The sequence below is a fragment of the Engystomops pustulosus genome, chromosome 2, assembly GCF_040894005.1.
Source record: "Engystomops pustulosus chromosome 2, aEngPut4.maternal, whole genome shotgun sequence".
Taxonomy (NCBI): domain Eukaryota; kingdom Metazoa; phylum Chordata; class Amphibia; order Anura; family Leptodactylidae; genus Engystomops; species Engystomops pustulosus.
The window spans coordinates 99,988,429-100,002,968 of NC_092412.1; the positions used below are offsets into that span (position 1 = coordinate 99,988,429).

The window sequence follows — 14,540 nt, forward strand, 5'->3', positions numbered from 1 at the left end:
ATTGGAAAACACAGCGCAATAAAAGCTAACAAAATGCCATCGCTGGGTAGAATCGTTTACATTTTCAGTGACAGCTTTACAATGGAAGTACCTATACAATAAATAATACCAACATTAGCAAAATGCAATGCTATATTGTCCTAATGTCAACAGTCCCTGGTGGTAGTATTTGTCATTTTACTGCCTCGTGTGAATGAGAGAGTATTTGCCCTTCACAGTACTTCTTTACGTGATTAATATTTTTATAAAAATTCATAAAGTTTGTGCTTTATATTTCATGTTTATTATATAGGAAAAATTTGTACCAGTACAGCTCAGATCAGTTATAAAAAAAATAGAGCTACATGTAAACTGTGTACTGGCTGTGCTTTATTTCATTTCCACTGTGACAAGTAACAGCGGAACAGAATGTATTTTTAAGCCGAGCTTGGAATAAATGGTTCACATAAGAAAGATCAATGTCTAAACAGTTATGTAATAGACTTATATGTCGAAAATATGTTTCTTTCTTATGCCTTTTTTACACATTGCAGTTTTGGTTCAGTTTTTAATGTGTTTCTTTAGTACTATTCAGGGCTATAAACTCAATGATTGGCATACAGAGGAGCGGGCACCCAAGGCAGAGTAGTATATGGTTTGTTGAAGGTAAATCAATTATTTTTTAGGAGTCAGATGATCAGTGATGCAAATTCTTTACTGATCTGTATACCCTAGACAGATCATGTGACAGTTGTAGGATCCTGGAATAGAGGGGAGCCCAGCCATGTATGGGTTCCCTCCTATCGACATTCATATTAAGTGGTAGGCCCTGAACTCCTATCTCCAAAGAGTCTGCATTACAAGAATGGGGATAGAGAATTGTCATTATGGCAAAGTTGGAAAAAAACAAAAAATAACCTTTTGTTCTGGTTGGTAAAAGTGGTGTTTAATTTGATCTTTATTATAGATCCCACTCTTCTCTTATCAGTACATTTCTGACCTGTACGGACGTTTTTACTGCTATACTGGTGAATGTCACCCTGCATGAATTGCTCCTGCCATCTGAAACTCCACCATGTATCTTTTGTACATTAGTATATATCTCATTTAATTTTCAGGTATAACCACTGTACTGACTATGACAACTATCAACACTCATCTCCGAGAGACATTGCCTAAAATCCCTTATGTTAAAGCCATTGACATGTATTTGATGGGATGCTTTGTATTTGTGTTCTTGGCCTTGCTTGAGTATGCCTTTGTCAACTACATATTTTTTGGAAGAGGCCCACAGATGCAAAAGAAGCTTGCAGAGAAGACCGCCAAGGCAAACAACGACCGCTCTAAATTTGAAAGCAATCGGGTAAAAAAATTTTTTTTTACTGCATTTACATTAAAATTAACAATAATGTATATATTGTTTTACTTGGAAACAAAACACAGAAAAACAATACTTAATACTTGAGCTACAGAGCCACATTTATAATTTTAAATCTGGTCAATCTTTGTTATGTTTTGCGCAAATTAATCGCATTGTTTTATTTTTGCTATCTTTTTCATAATTTAATCCCAATGGTGCAACAAATTCATCATTCATTCAATTGCAAACTCACCCTGCTAGCATATGTGCTGCCGCAATTATTTTTGCGATTATTTTGCAATAATTTAAAAAAAATCCCAGACAGTGCAGAGAGATTTGTTAAAGGGCCCAGACCACTTTAAATCTGACAGTGGAGCTCCAAAGGCAGTCAAAGAACTATGACAAGCAGCCTGCCAAATGATTAATAACCCCCCCATACAGTTAATGCGGCACATTTACTTACAAGGTCACTTGAGTTCACTAAAAGTGCTATTTCCGTCTGTAATGCTGTGTGCGACAATTCACTAATATTGTGCGCCTGAAATCATTAATCTGTCTCTTCCCCACACTGGTCCGACAGAGTTCAACATCTTTTTTGTGGTGCAACACTATTTGAAAGTTTAATAAGGCGCTTGGGCAAAATCAGTCCGATGACACGCCCCCTAATTTGTGTTGCATGGAAGCCAGTGCAGCTGCACCACAAAAGGGTTGCATGTGACAAAATCGCAGTGCAGGCACTTCTTAAATATCTGTGCAAGCCGTTTTAGCCATGGAGAACATGTACAGTCCGACAAAAGTGCAGCTCGCAACCCTAAGTAAATGTGCCCATATGTGCCTATAAGTCAACTGGGTTAATTTATCTTAGAATTTTCTCTTTTACTTCTACTTTTTTGAACATTTGATATTTTTTGTACCTAAATGAGAGACTTTTCCACTCGTCTTGCAAAATTAGTTATGCCAAAATTTTTCTGTGTTTCGCCTGATATATTTTTAAAATCCAGATGTGAACTTGTGTGAATTTTGTAGCGAATCAAGGTTAAAAAATCACAAATAAACTCCAGTCCCTACCAGGCGCAGGAAAAACTTTGGAACAAGTTGCAGAACAGTTTGAAACTTTTGTGCAACTTTTTTCTTATAAAAAGTCTACTTGTCTCAAATAATTAAAATACTTTTCCGGGTTTTATAATACTGGATTTTATAGGTTATTAATATTGTATCAGTCCCCTCCCAGCAGATTAGTTTGAAGATACTTCATAAATCAGATGAACACTGGCCTGTTCACTGTTTACCAACAGCAACCACTTTATTTATATAGAGCCCTCATATCTGGTAGCGCTTTACAAATAATAGGGGAAATATACAAATAAAATAATACATTACGGAGTACAAACAGTCACAAGGAACAATAGGAGTGAGGACCCTGCTCGCAAGAGCTTACAGTCTGAGAATAAGGGGGTGACACAAGAGGTATAAGAGCTTGTATAATGGTCCAGCCATTCATTATAAAGAAACAGAATAAAATAATGGCGGCCATCATATCATAGTATAGTATAGTATCATAGTATGTAAGGCTGGAAAAAGACGCAAGTCCATCAAGTCCAACCTTTAAGAATTAAATAAATGTTTTATCCCCATAACCTGTGATATTTTTTCTCTCCAGAAAGGCATCCAGGCCTATCTTGAACATGTACATAGAGTCCGCCATAACAACCTCCTGCGGCAGAGAGTTCCATAGTCTCACTGCTCTTACAGTAAAGAACCTTTGTCTATGTTGATGGTAGAATCGCCTCTCCTCTAGGCGTAGAGGATGCCCCCTTGTCCTGGTCACAGGCCTAGGTATAAAAAGATACAAGGTCCAAGGTCAATGGGACTGCAGAGAAGCCTAGAGCTTGGTATCTGCTGCTTGCCGGATAACAGACAGGAGCAGGATACAGGATGGGTTAGTAAAGAGAGAGTCGAAATTTCATGAAGTTAGCGAGTGTGATAGGTTTGCCTAAAGAGATGGGTTTCAAGAGCATGTTTGAAAATTTGGAGATTGGGTATTAGTCTGATAAGTTGAGAAAAAAGAGGTAGGGAAGTGCAGCATTATGCAGAGCTTTGTGGATGAGGGTTATTGTTTTAAACTCTATTCGGAAAGAGACAGGCAACCAGTGCAGTGACTGACACAAACTGGAGGCATCCATGTAGCGTTTGGACTGAGAGACAAGCCTGGCTGCTTGCATTGAGAATAGATTGGAGGGGAGAGAGTTTAGTGAGCAGAAGTAGAAAGTTACAGTAGTCTAGACAAGAGTGAATCAGGGCAACAATGAGCATTTTAGAGGTTTCCATTTTTGATAAATGGGCAAATTGAAAAGCTTCAGACTGCTGAATATCCTTGGTAATAATGTTAATAGTAATGTTTTTGGGTGTTGGACTCTCACCAAAAAATAATAACAGAAATTTTTAAATGAATCTCACACTGCCTAATAATTAAAGTCAAAAGGCTACCCCTCCCCCCTAATGTGATGCCTTCTCTAAGGCTGAGTCACATTTTCTTCTGTGTTTCTATTGTAGTCTTAGATCTGTAAAGTATGGCAGAATATGTTGATTTAAAATAATAATTTTGAGTTTGCTAGAAATGAAAAGATCTGTGGACTGCACTGGGAGAAACAGTGTGAGCATAAGGCTCGATTTCATTATTGTTATGGTCCATTGTGACAGGTTAATTTTTAGGGTCAAGAAAGCATACCGTTTATGTTTTGTTTTCAACTATATGACAAAAACAGACATCTGACTAAACTTGAAGTACAAATTAGAAGTCAGCAGGATCTATCATAGCTTAATAACTTACGCCATGACACTTGTATAAACAAAGTACTAGGTATCCTTTGGGGAGTCTTTAGCATAGATACAGTCTTCAAGTATAACATCTATCGCACTTCTTTACTAATGTACTCATGTAACCCCCATGTATACCTAAGCTGCTGCAGTACCTCATTACGTATGTAAAAGGAATGTCACCATTGCATTTGTGCATTTGCCCACTTACCATGAATGTGGCTATATTTTATTTACTAACCCTGCCCACTTATGTTGGCTCTCCTTCTAACAATTTGGACCAAGCCACAACATGAGGCCCCTTCTTGATTTTTGTCCAGGGCCACTTTAATTTATCAATCAGCCCCTGCACTTATGTACCTGTGGGAATCATAAATTGTGCTGCCATCTTCGTGAACAGGAACAGGATACAATCTTGAGTTAATCGCATGAAATCTCCTTCTATGCACTTTGTAAATAAACATGTCCTGTAATAAATTTGAACACATACATTTTGCAGCGGTAAACAAAATCGCCACTCCAGTGAAATTTCAATTTAGTCAATAGTCAGTGTTCCCATACAGTTCGCCATGTGTGCCTGGCTCCATCATTTAATAATAATATTGTTGAAACATTTATTTAATCAGTTCCGGTCTGATAAGAAGGAAAAATAGTGTATGCTTTACGCCTGGCATATTCAGGTCTGACAATTTTGTCAGCATTGTAAACTCAGCAGCTAAACACAGGATCTGAATGGCATGCTCAGTGAACAGAAATAAATGGTGAATAATAATTATGCCTGCCTGATCATCAGTGGTTTCTTCGAAGAACTCCAAAGGCACAGGTACACAAAATATATACATTTTTATATTAGATAAGAGAAAACAATAAATAAAAAGGTTCAGTTCAGTAAAATCTATACTGAAACATTGATGGATGCCTCCCTTGTCTGACTGTTGAAATGTAATACTTCAATATTTCCTATAGACGAGTCAATGGCTGCAGTTCAATTCTTTAATTCTAGGGTTGTAGGTACTGAAGTGAATCCCTTAAAGGGGTTGTCTGAGATTATCAAATTGTGTCCTTAATAGACTGCATGGGCCATGTGTTGTCACTGATTGCTAACATAAGGCTTTGTGTTTCTGGCATTTTTTTTTTCTTTTTCTCCTTTACTGCTGATTAGATGTATCTTAAGAGTTTAGTTCCTTAGGGCATTTGCATCTTTTCTTATAAAAGCTGCAAAAAAAAGTCCCCCTAAAATCACAAATGGCTCTGAGGTTTCCTAAGCCTGGCAAGAGAATGTATGGATTTGCGCAAAATTTGAAACTTTTTTGAGACGCTTGTTCAAAAAGTTGCAACTTCCTCATATTAAGAGTTATAATGTAGGGAACAGTGCAGAAAGCAAGACCAAGGCGAACTTTGAAGGGAGGTTGTCTTAGTCTCAAAAGTGCACATGTACCACAAACTGTCAAAAAACACAAGAGAAAGCCAAAACAAAGGTACATGTGCCCCATAGACTGGTATTGACACTAATGGACCATTCTAAATTGTATTGTATGTATGTTATCCAAATTCCATCCAGATTTGGTTGCGTAAACAATTGTTACATTGCACCTCTACTAGCCACCATTTCATTAATTAGTAATAAATAATCATTGCATCCAGTCAAGTTCCAAACCATGGAGAAAAGTTTCTTATGAAAAAGTTGTTCCATAAAATCTATAAATAGCAAACCAATGAAATTTAATAGTGAAAAGAAATAGCTCTCTATATGCAGCTGGCAGCATTGCTGCACAGTAAACATTTAGTGCGTGCAGTATAATTTGTTTATGCACCCATGAACTGAGTCTGCAAATAAAAAGCATTTTACCAAGGAAGGTAATTTTTCTCTCAGGCTAATATTTATCACCTTACAGTGTGGAATTAAGGAACATCAGTCATGAGTGTAAATACCTTTTAGACCAAAAAAGACAAAAAAAAAATCAGTATGGTCACTAGGATGTGCCATAACTTATAAACAGGCAGGGAGCCCTGTTTAATTTTAAGAAAAAAAAATACAGAGATCATTTTTGGCACCATATTGTTGGTCCCTACGCAATGAGTGGCTCGATGCATCACAGTGGTAGCCATATTAGTGAAAGAATGAGCAACCTTCTTTCTCAGGACCTAGCAGCTGGACTGCATTGGTTAATAAGTTTCCAAGAATACACTACTTCAGTGGGAAACCATTATTTAACATAACATAACGTTTTATATTATTACATTATCCACTAACTTAATTACTGGGGTTTTTTTTTAGGTGGATGCCCATGGTAATATATTGCTCACAACACTCGAAATTCATAATGAAGTCACTGGCAATGAAATTACAACAAGTGTCACGGATGTTAGAAATTCAACAACATCTTTCGATAACTCAGGAATTCAATACAGAAAACAGAGTGTTACTCGTGATGGATTTGGGCGCCGTGCAATGGACAGAACTGCTCCTCATGGCAAAAAGAACCATCTACGGAGAAGATCTTCACAGTTAAAAATTAAAATCCCAGATCTGACTGATGTTAATGCCATAGACAGATGGTCAAGAATGATATTCCCTATCACATTTTCACTCTTCAACCTCATCTACTGGTTATACTATGTTAACTGATGGACTATACTTTTGATGGTAGTAGTTAACTGTATGTGGTGGAGCTGGAAAGAATTAACTAGCAGATGCTATGTTGATATGAATGTATGTGCACGGGTATCACAACGTTCACACGTGTTCACATAAGATGAAAGGACATGAAAAGAGACAGATCATTTTTCAACTTTTAACAATGCAGATCTTCCGTGAAAGACGGACATGCCATTTGAACTATTGCTTGAGATACACTTTTAACGTTTTTCTGATACTACAAGAATGGGATTTCAACCACCATATGTTTTTCTATTCACTTTCATTACTCAACCACCATGGTTTTTGACACAACTGTACTTTGTTTTATATATTATTTTTGTTTTATTTGTTTGGACATTTTTCATTACTACAGTTTTCTAGTTCTTGTTCACCCTCAATGATCACTCCTTAAAAATGTATAATGGCACATGAAATGATACATGTCAACATTACCTAGGAATCCACCTTAATGCACTGATCTTTTACCCATCGCTGGATTCCAGTTTCTATATACACCTTATACAGAGCAGTATATTTTTTCTACCTAGATAGGCTGTAATTAAAACTTGGTGTAAGATTCATTTCAACCCTGCTTTATAAAGCACAGAGGTGGTCATTTATCAAACAACATTTATGGAGCTCATTTTTAGGCTGCTTGGTAACTATTTTCAATAGGGATGTGTACATTTATACTGGGCCCTATTATTCCAAATCTATTGTGAGTTTATGAGGCTTTTACAAATATCACACATCAGGTAGGTCCCCACAATGAATAATCTTTGCAATAATGACACAAAATATTTAAGGTCAGAAGGAATTGTAGCAAACAAAATGAGGTTAAAAATTTGGGATGTAATTGTGCTGCTTAATAGATTACAGGATGCCCAAAAGTATATTCAATATACCATGTACATGTTATTTAGCATTTAATATATAAATTCACTTTTCCCCTGATAGAGAACTTGTTTTTCTTTTTGTTTTATGAAGTTTTTTTTTTTTATCCAAGAACAGTCCTTTTATTCTACCTTCATTGACCTGAAATCCTCCTTAATGCCACATTACAGCCAACTGAACTGAATACAACAAGACACCACTCCTCCTTTAGAGCCTCATGTTGTATGAAATCAATACAAGGCACAGTATGAGTGACAGGTATTAACGTTGCCTAACATCACCAGGGATAAAAATAGACCATCTTCATGTAAATACCAGTGGAGATATCAAAATGATCATTGAATATTTTTATACTGGATTGCTGTCTTTTTAAACAGTTTTTACTAGACATCTTTCAATAGATTTGGCACATTTACTACTTGGTGGTCGGAAAAAGACTTTGGTTCTATTAATAGTTATTAAGGAGTATATTAGAATGATTTGGTGCTGTGGCTTTTTAATTGAGAATGAGAGACAGACCAGTGTTTTTATTATTACAGTTTTTTGGTTGGTTTATAAATGACCCCTATCATATCAAGTGGTGGCATTCAACAAATCTTTTATTCTTTATTTAAACTCACCCTTATATTATTTTAGTGTAGTTTAATGAATTATTCACTGCAAAAATGTTGACATGGACAGTGAGTGCCAAGAGGGGCACATGCCATTCTTACCCAGTATAATTTTGAGTAAATTGTCTCCAGTTTGTTGAAACACTGGAACTGAAGAATCTCAGGATATTTACTGTGTAACATCTTCTTGTGTTTTATTTAAAAGTCCAATCACCCTATTAAGCATTGTTCTTACACTGCATGGAAATTAAAAATGTATTTACATAGAATGCATATATACCTATGATTTATCAATGTATTTTACGTTGTGCTTGCTATTGTGACAGCATGCTTTGTCATATCTTTGTCTAACATTCTAGACGTAAACTCCAAATGCAATGCTAGCACAATTAGCTATATACCCTTCACTTTCTACATATTTCAGTATTAAGGAAACCATCCAGTATTTAGCATGGTACAATCACATATGCTTTATAGCACAATATATCAACTTTAAGATGACAAATTTGTTTTTTATGCAAACGAAAATGAGAAAAAAACTATTAAAACATTTATTTCAAACTATTGACATTCACCCAGAAAGAAAATATAAATTTTTTTAGACTGGTGATTAAGCTGCATCAATTTCTGAAACGTTACTATTATTTACTTTTTATCTAATCTTGCTATTTCTAAAATGAAGATGATATATATTTTTTCTAAGCCATGTTTATATCACTTACATCCAATACTATTAGTGTTCTCTGTTGTAAAAGTGAAAAATAATTTTACGTTTATCTAATTTAGATTTAGCGCCTAAATGTCCTCTAATTGTGTTTTTTATAATACATTTTTTAAAGGTGTGCTCCAACTTGACACAAACTATTCTTAAAGGACATCTAACAAAAGGATGAAGGATTGTAAGCCAAGCACACTGACATACTGGTGTGTGCCGCCACTGGTAGGATCTTCTCTTCTTTAAGCTTCCTATGCCCTTGTTTTTAAGAAAAAAATCCTTTAAAAATGATGCAAATGAGCCTGAGGGGCTCCAGGCTCCATTAACACCCATGGAGCCTGGAGCCCCTCAGACACAGTTGTATAATTTTAAAAAACTTTTTTTTATAAAAAACATGGCATGAGAAGATAAAAGAAGAGTGGATCCTGCTGAGGGGGCACATACCAGTATGTCAGTGTTCTTGGTTTACAATCCTCCATCCTGGTTGTAGATGCCCTTTAATATAGGAAGTAGTATTTCATGGTTTAATTTCAATTTTCAATGCTGTCTATTTTTCATACCCTATTATTTACACATCAAAAGGCACTTTTAAACATAAAAAAGACTTGAGGTAAGATGCTGTTTGTTTACAGGATTTTAGACTATTGATAAAGAGATTTTAAATGAAAGAGTAACTAAACCTTGGGGCAAATTTATTTCTATTTCAGAAAAGAATATCTCAGGTGACAAAGTTAACTTTTTAATATACTTCATTAAGGAAAGCAGCATCTCTGTGCCTTTTTTGCTCTTTCTTCTGCAGCGAGCAGCATATCTGGAAGCCATGTGAGGCCTGTCCAGTCGAGCATCCATTCATACACTGCAGTTCACACAGCATCTATACTGCATTGTAAACAATTTTGATGATGTTTTATGTGCATTTTTTTTAATTCAACATGTAAAAGACCTTAACTGAAAAGGTGAGCCACAATTATTGAACCGGTTTCCCCTTCAAAATCAAATTAATCTGTTCAGTTAATATATTTCACCATTTTAATCTGAAAACTGTTTAAAGAAAGAAGTAAGGAAGCAAGAGGAAAAATAAGGGCACAGAAACATATTTCTTTAATAATGTATATTACAAAGCTTATCTTCAGCAATATTGATTTATGCAATTTTGTCAAAAGAACTCATGACATGCATATGTGGACCTGTCATCCAGATATGCCATAAAGTTGTAAGAGTCCACATACACATCCGTGCCATCTGCAGGGGGGCATTTCTTTGTCTACATAATTTATTTGATTTTTTTTTGATAGCTTTATACAAAAGGTACAAATGTAATTACATTATTGTACGAAAGCACAAAAATAACAGAAAACTGTTTCTGTCTAAGAGTACATTCCATGGCAGGAAATACATTTTAGCCCATTTACAATAGTGTGCCTTAAGCACAATGGATCCTTGTTATTTTCAATTGCTGTACAGTCTTACTGGAATTATTTTTTTCCACTTTCCAATCAGTAGCTATCCTTTACCAATCATAGTAAGCCATATTAGCTGTCATGTCACTTTTTCCTGTCCTTAAATCCCTACATGCCATATTCAGAACCTTCTCTCCCTCTCTATTTTACTTATTTCCATGTATAGTTACCTATTTGGTTTACAAGTTTCTTTAATTTTGTGTAGGGTGCATAAAATGCAGTGCTGGGAACTGTAGTAGTGGATGAACATTAGTTATTGACATTAGGAATGTAGTCTCTCTTCTCCTATTTCAGTTATAGTATATTACTGCTTGGAGTATGAATAAAATTAAATTTAACACATGATCTGTTTTTAATTAATTTTATTGTTCACCACAATATTTGCTTCTGTTTATGCTTTTTAAAAAGTTTTATGCTCTCTTTACACTGGCATGATGGCTACAATTTATAACAAATACAGTACAGCTGTGTATTGACTTTTCTGACTCATGTCTTCTGGCTTTGACTCCCTTCTTCCTCCTCTCTCCTGGGCTGCCAGTAAACCATACCCCCTTATTTTGACTGACAGCTCTGCCTTGCGTTACATTAATATCATATAATTTTAGGACCTTTAGCCTCCTAACATTTGTAAACTGCACTCGCACTGCACTGTATTTATCAGTATGAAATCACAGTAGCTTCCATGGAGGATGGGGAGGAGTAGAAGATATCAATGGAGGCATACATAGGGTACATTTTGCAAATGTAAAGGGTACAGGACCTCAACACATGACATAAACTGCTAAATAGAAAGAAGTCATGGGGAGTAGATGGGAGGGGCTGACTGAGATATGCCCCCTCTGATGTAAGGTAATATGATATAAAGTTGATTTATGGGGATGTGAAGCAAACAAATTTTAGCTCAAAGAAAGCTGTCAGTTTGTCAATAAGGCTCTACAGGAACCTGTCACTAGCTATATTTGTGAAAATGTGGTGACATTTTATTTGGGAATACCCAGTGGAACATAGGGGCCAAAGACTGCAAAGAAAACAAAAATCTGGCTGTGCAACGCAATATCAATCACCCCTATGAAAGTAAATAGGTGTTATAGATATGGTATAGCACAACCATTCCTGCTGTTTTTGTAAATGATGATCTACTGAAACATTGTAACCCACTGTGCTATGCTGTTTCCCATTTATGTCTATAGGACATATAGCAATACCAGCTCAGCCATTACTGTAATAAAGGTCACCTCTTCCCATGTCATGCCGATATATCTTTCCTTCTAAATTTAACTATATAGATTCCCTTGCACCTCTTGTCATAACCTTGAGGTGACCTTTCAGCTTGTGTGGGAAACATAAAAGAATCCATGGCACAATAAAAATGGTAAATTACGGAAATGGGTATTTCTGTCAAAAAGGACTGAAGTATGAGTAGACCTTCATGAATCACCAACATAGTAAAAATGTTATTTTTGTAGTTTTGCAAGAAGGTCAATTTTAGAACACATCTATATTACTTCAAATAAGAAACTAAACAATAAGCCTTTTACCATAGTATTTTGTATAATAAATTCAGTATAAGCCACAGTCCAAGAACTAGTGAGCTTACCTTGTACATCATGACTGCTGTGTACAATGTATTCGTTCATAGCTATACCTAGCACTGTCTTGTTGGGTCACACCTTTTACAAATGTTTAGTGATTTGTTTTCATTACTGTGATAAATTAGAGATATGTTTGATGTGTTCCAGAAGACAGAAAAGTGATCAGTTATGGATGCAGAGTTTGCTTTGTTTTGCAGGATTACACTTTGGTTTTGTTAAATCATAAACTACTTTTTTCTGTTTTAATTGCTTACAAAATGTCCATTTTATCATACATATTTTTCAGTATGTTTTGGCTTTCAAAAAAATTATAACTATTTACCAGTTGAATGATTTTTTTTATTAAACAGACTGTATATAAAATGTTCAGTTGTTTGGTTGTCATATACGGTGTATCTTGGAATAAGTTTACCTGTAAACCTCTCGTCCAGAAGAAAGAATTATAGGTGGCACTCGGTGCACTGGATAGCAATATATATATTTGGTTAAGAAGATGTCTTTATATCATTTCTCAAAGCCTCATTCTTAATTATATGTGACATTGCAGCAGGCATCTGGCATAGGTTCTTCTATATGAATTTACTATCCACCAAGTTATAGCAATGAGTGTAGTTTCTCAACCTAATACTATCCACAGCTATGTATAATATTATCTGTTCTGTGTTACTCATTATATTTAGTTTATCATCTGCAATATTGAAATATTGAATAGTTTTACAGTTTGAATGGATCAAATAGAAGCAGATTAGATCAGTTCAGCAAGATGGGCCACACATTGATCTTTTCTAATGCTGTTTTATATCATTTCTAGACCCCAATTTTCTGGTTTTATTCTAGACATTGACAGCTACTTGCTTTACGACATAAACAGGGGCGTAACTTGAGAGGGTCAGAAGGATGAAATTTTTCCTGGGCCCAGGAACCCTAGGGATCCAATAAGGTGTGTCTTCCCCTTATGAAGAATTGGGTACTTTAGACAATAAAGCAATAATACAATAAAGATTTGGCTCTTCTCATTAACCCATAGAGTTTTATATGGGGGAAGTTATTAAGACTGCTGTCCCACTGGCCCATAAAGTCCTACATCTCCAACCTCTTAATAGGTCCTGATGGGATCTAAACCAGGTTTGACCTGTTTAGACAAGGTGACCTGGCGGAGATTTTAGCCATAGCCTCCACTGGTTCTCTAGAAAAGACTATTGTAAATACAGCGGGCCATAGCATTCATGCCTCTGTCCACCTCCTGACAGTCCCACTTCCATCAAAAGTAAATGGGACTCTTTATAAAAGACTTGTTACCCAGAAAACTACTGAACAAGGCTTTATACATTTCCCCCAAACTATTTTTTCTATAGTTATCATTTTGTCATAAAGTCAGAGTTTTTCAAATTGTTAACATCTGGTCTAGGTAATTCTGTCTGCTTTGTTCTACAGTAAAATAGAATATACTTAGTACAAATAAGATATTTAGTACAATTTATAATGCAACCATGTTTATTAAAAAATAGAATAGAATGGTCAACTTTTAAATTCATCTTCCTAAAGTAACAAGTAACATTGTATTTAGTTCCAATCATTGAGTAAGATTTTTTATTATTTTTTTATCTTCTAATAGAAAGTTAGAGTATATTTCTAGCACATTGTGTGGTTCTAATGTGACCTTCAGGATTTAAAAATAATGTAGGAGCCATTAGAACTACAACGTGTTACTCCTGTAGTAGTTACTCTGTAGTATTTTGTCCCAAATTACACTACTACTATTTCTACTTTATCTGTAATGACATTTGATGTCTCTATATAAATAAAGATTATTTGTGTTAAAATAATGAGCAGATCACATGGACTCACTAACTAACCCTTAGAAGTCCCTACACCAAATGTAATAAAAAAGTTGCCCTATCTCAGAAATAGTTAAATTAAATATGTTAGTTCCTAAAGAACAAAGTAGCTGTATTAGAGACAATATTATTACTTATTTGATGTGTACGTGGTGAGCATAGCTTGGAAGAATACCAGAAGATAAATCTCCATTCTAACCATGTAGTTGACAGCTTTGTTTCCCCAATTTAGTCTCTAAGGCAATTATTTTTTCCAAACAAAAGTCTCCAGAGATATTAACTTCCAGTCCAGCAATACAGTCGTCTTCAAGAAAAGCGAGCAATTATAGAAGCTTCTGTATCAGCTATAGTGTTGATATCATCTCCTCATTTATTTTTAGGGTATGTTATTTACATATCCTTAGAATGTTATCACAGTACATTGGCTGTAATGTTATCTCTTCTGTTTACTTCCACAGACTAGAAATATTTCCATACCTAATATTTTTTACTAGCTTTGTTATGATATATTTTCTCTAGGCCAGTGATGGCGAACCTTTAAGTGGCCGATTGCCCAAACTGCAACCCAAATCCCCCCTTATTTATTGCGAGGTGCCAACCAAAAATTAAAGCAGTAACTTTTAAGTTGCTTGG

The 14,540-nt window shown here is 35.4% G+C and overlaps 1 protein-coding gene across 2 annotated transcripts in view; it reads left to right on the plus strand.

The window, feature by feature from the left end:
- The window catches only part of GABRB3 (gamma-aminobutyric acid type A receptor subunit beta3), a 210,762-nt gene extending 198,330 nt beyond the window's left edge, over positions 1-12,432 (plus strand). For both annotated transcript variants that reach the window (XM_072135693.1, XM_072135694.1), the window contains 2 exons: positions 1,098-1,342; positions 6,435-12,432. In XM_072135693.1, the coding sequence (XP_071991794.1) occupies positions 1,098-1,342; positions 6,435-6,785 (596 nt within the window). In that variant the 3' untranslated portion in view covers positions 6,786-12,432. The remainder of the gene's footprint in view (positions 1-1,097; positions 1,343-6,434) is intronic.
- The last annotated feature ends 2,108 nt before the right edge of the window (positions 12,433-14,540 follow it).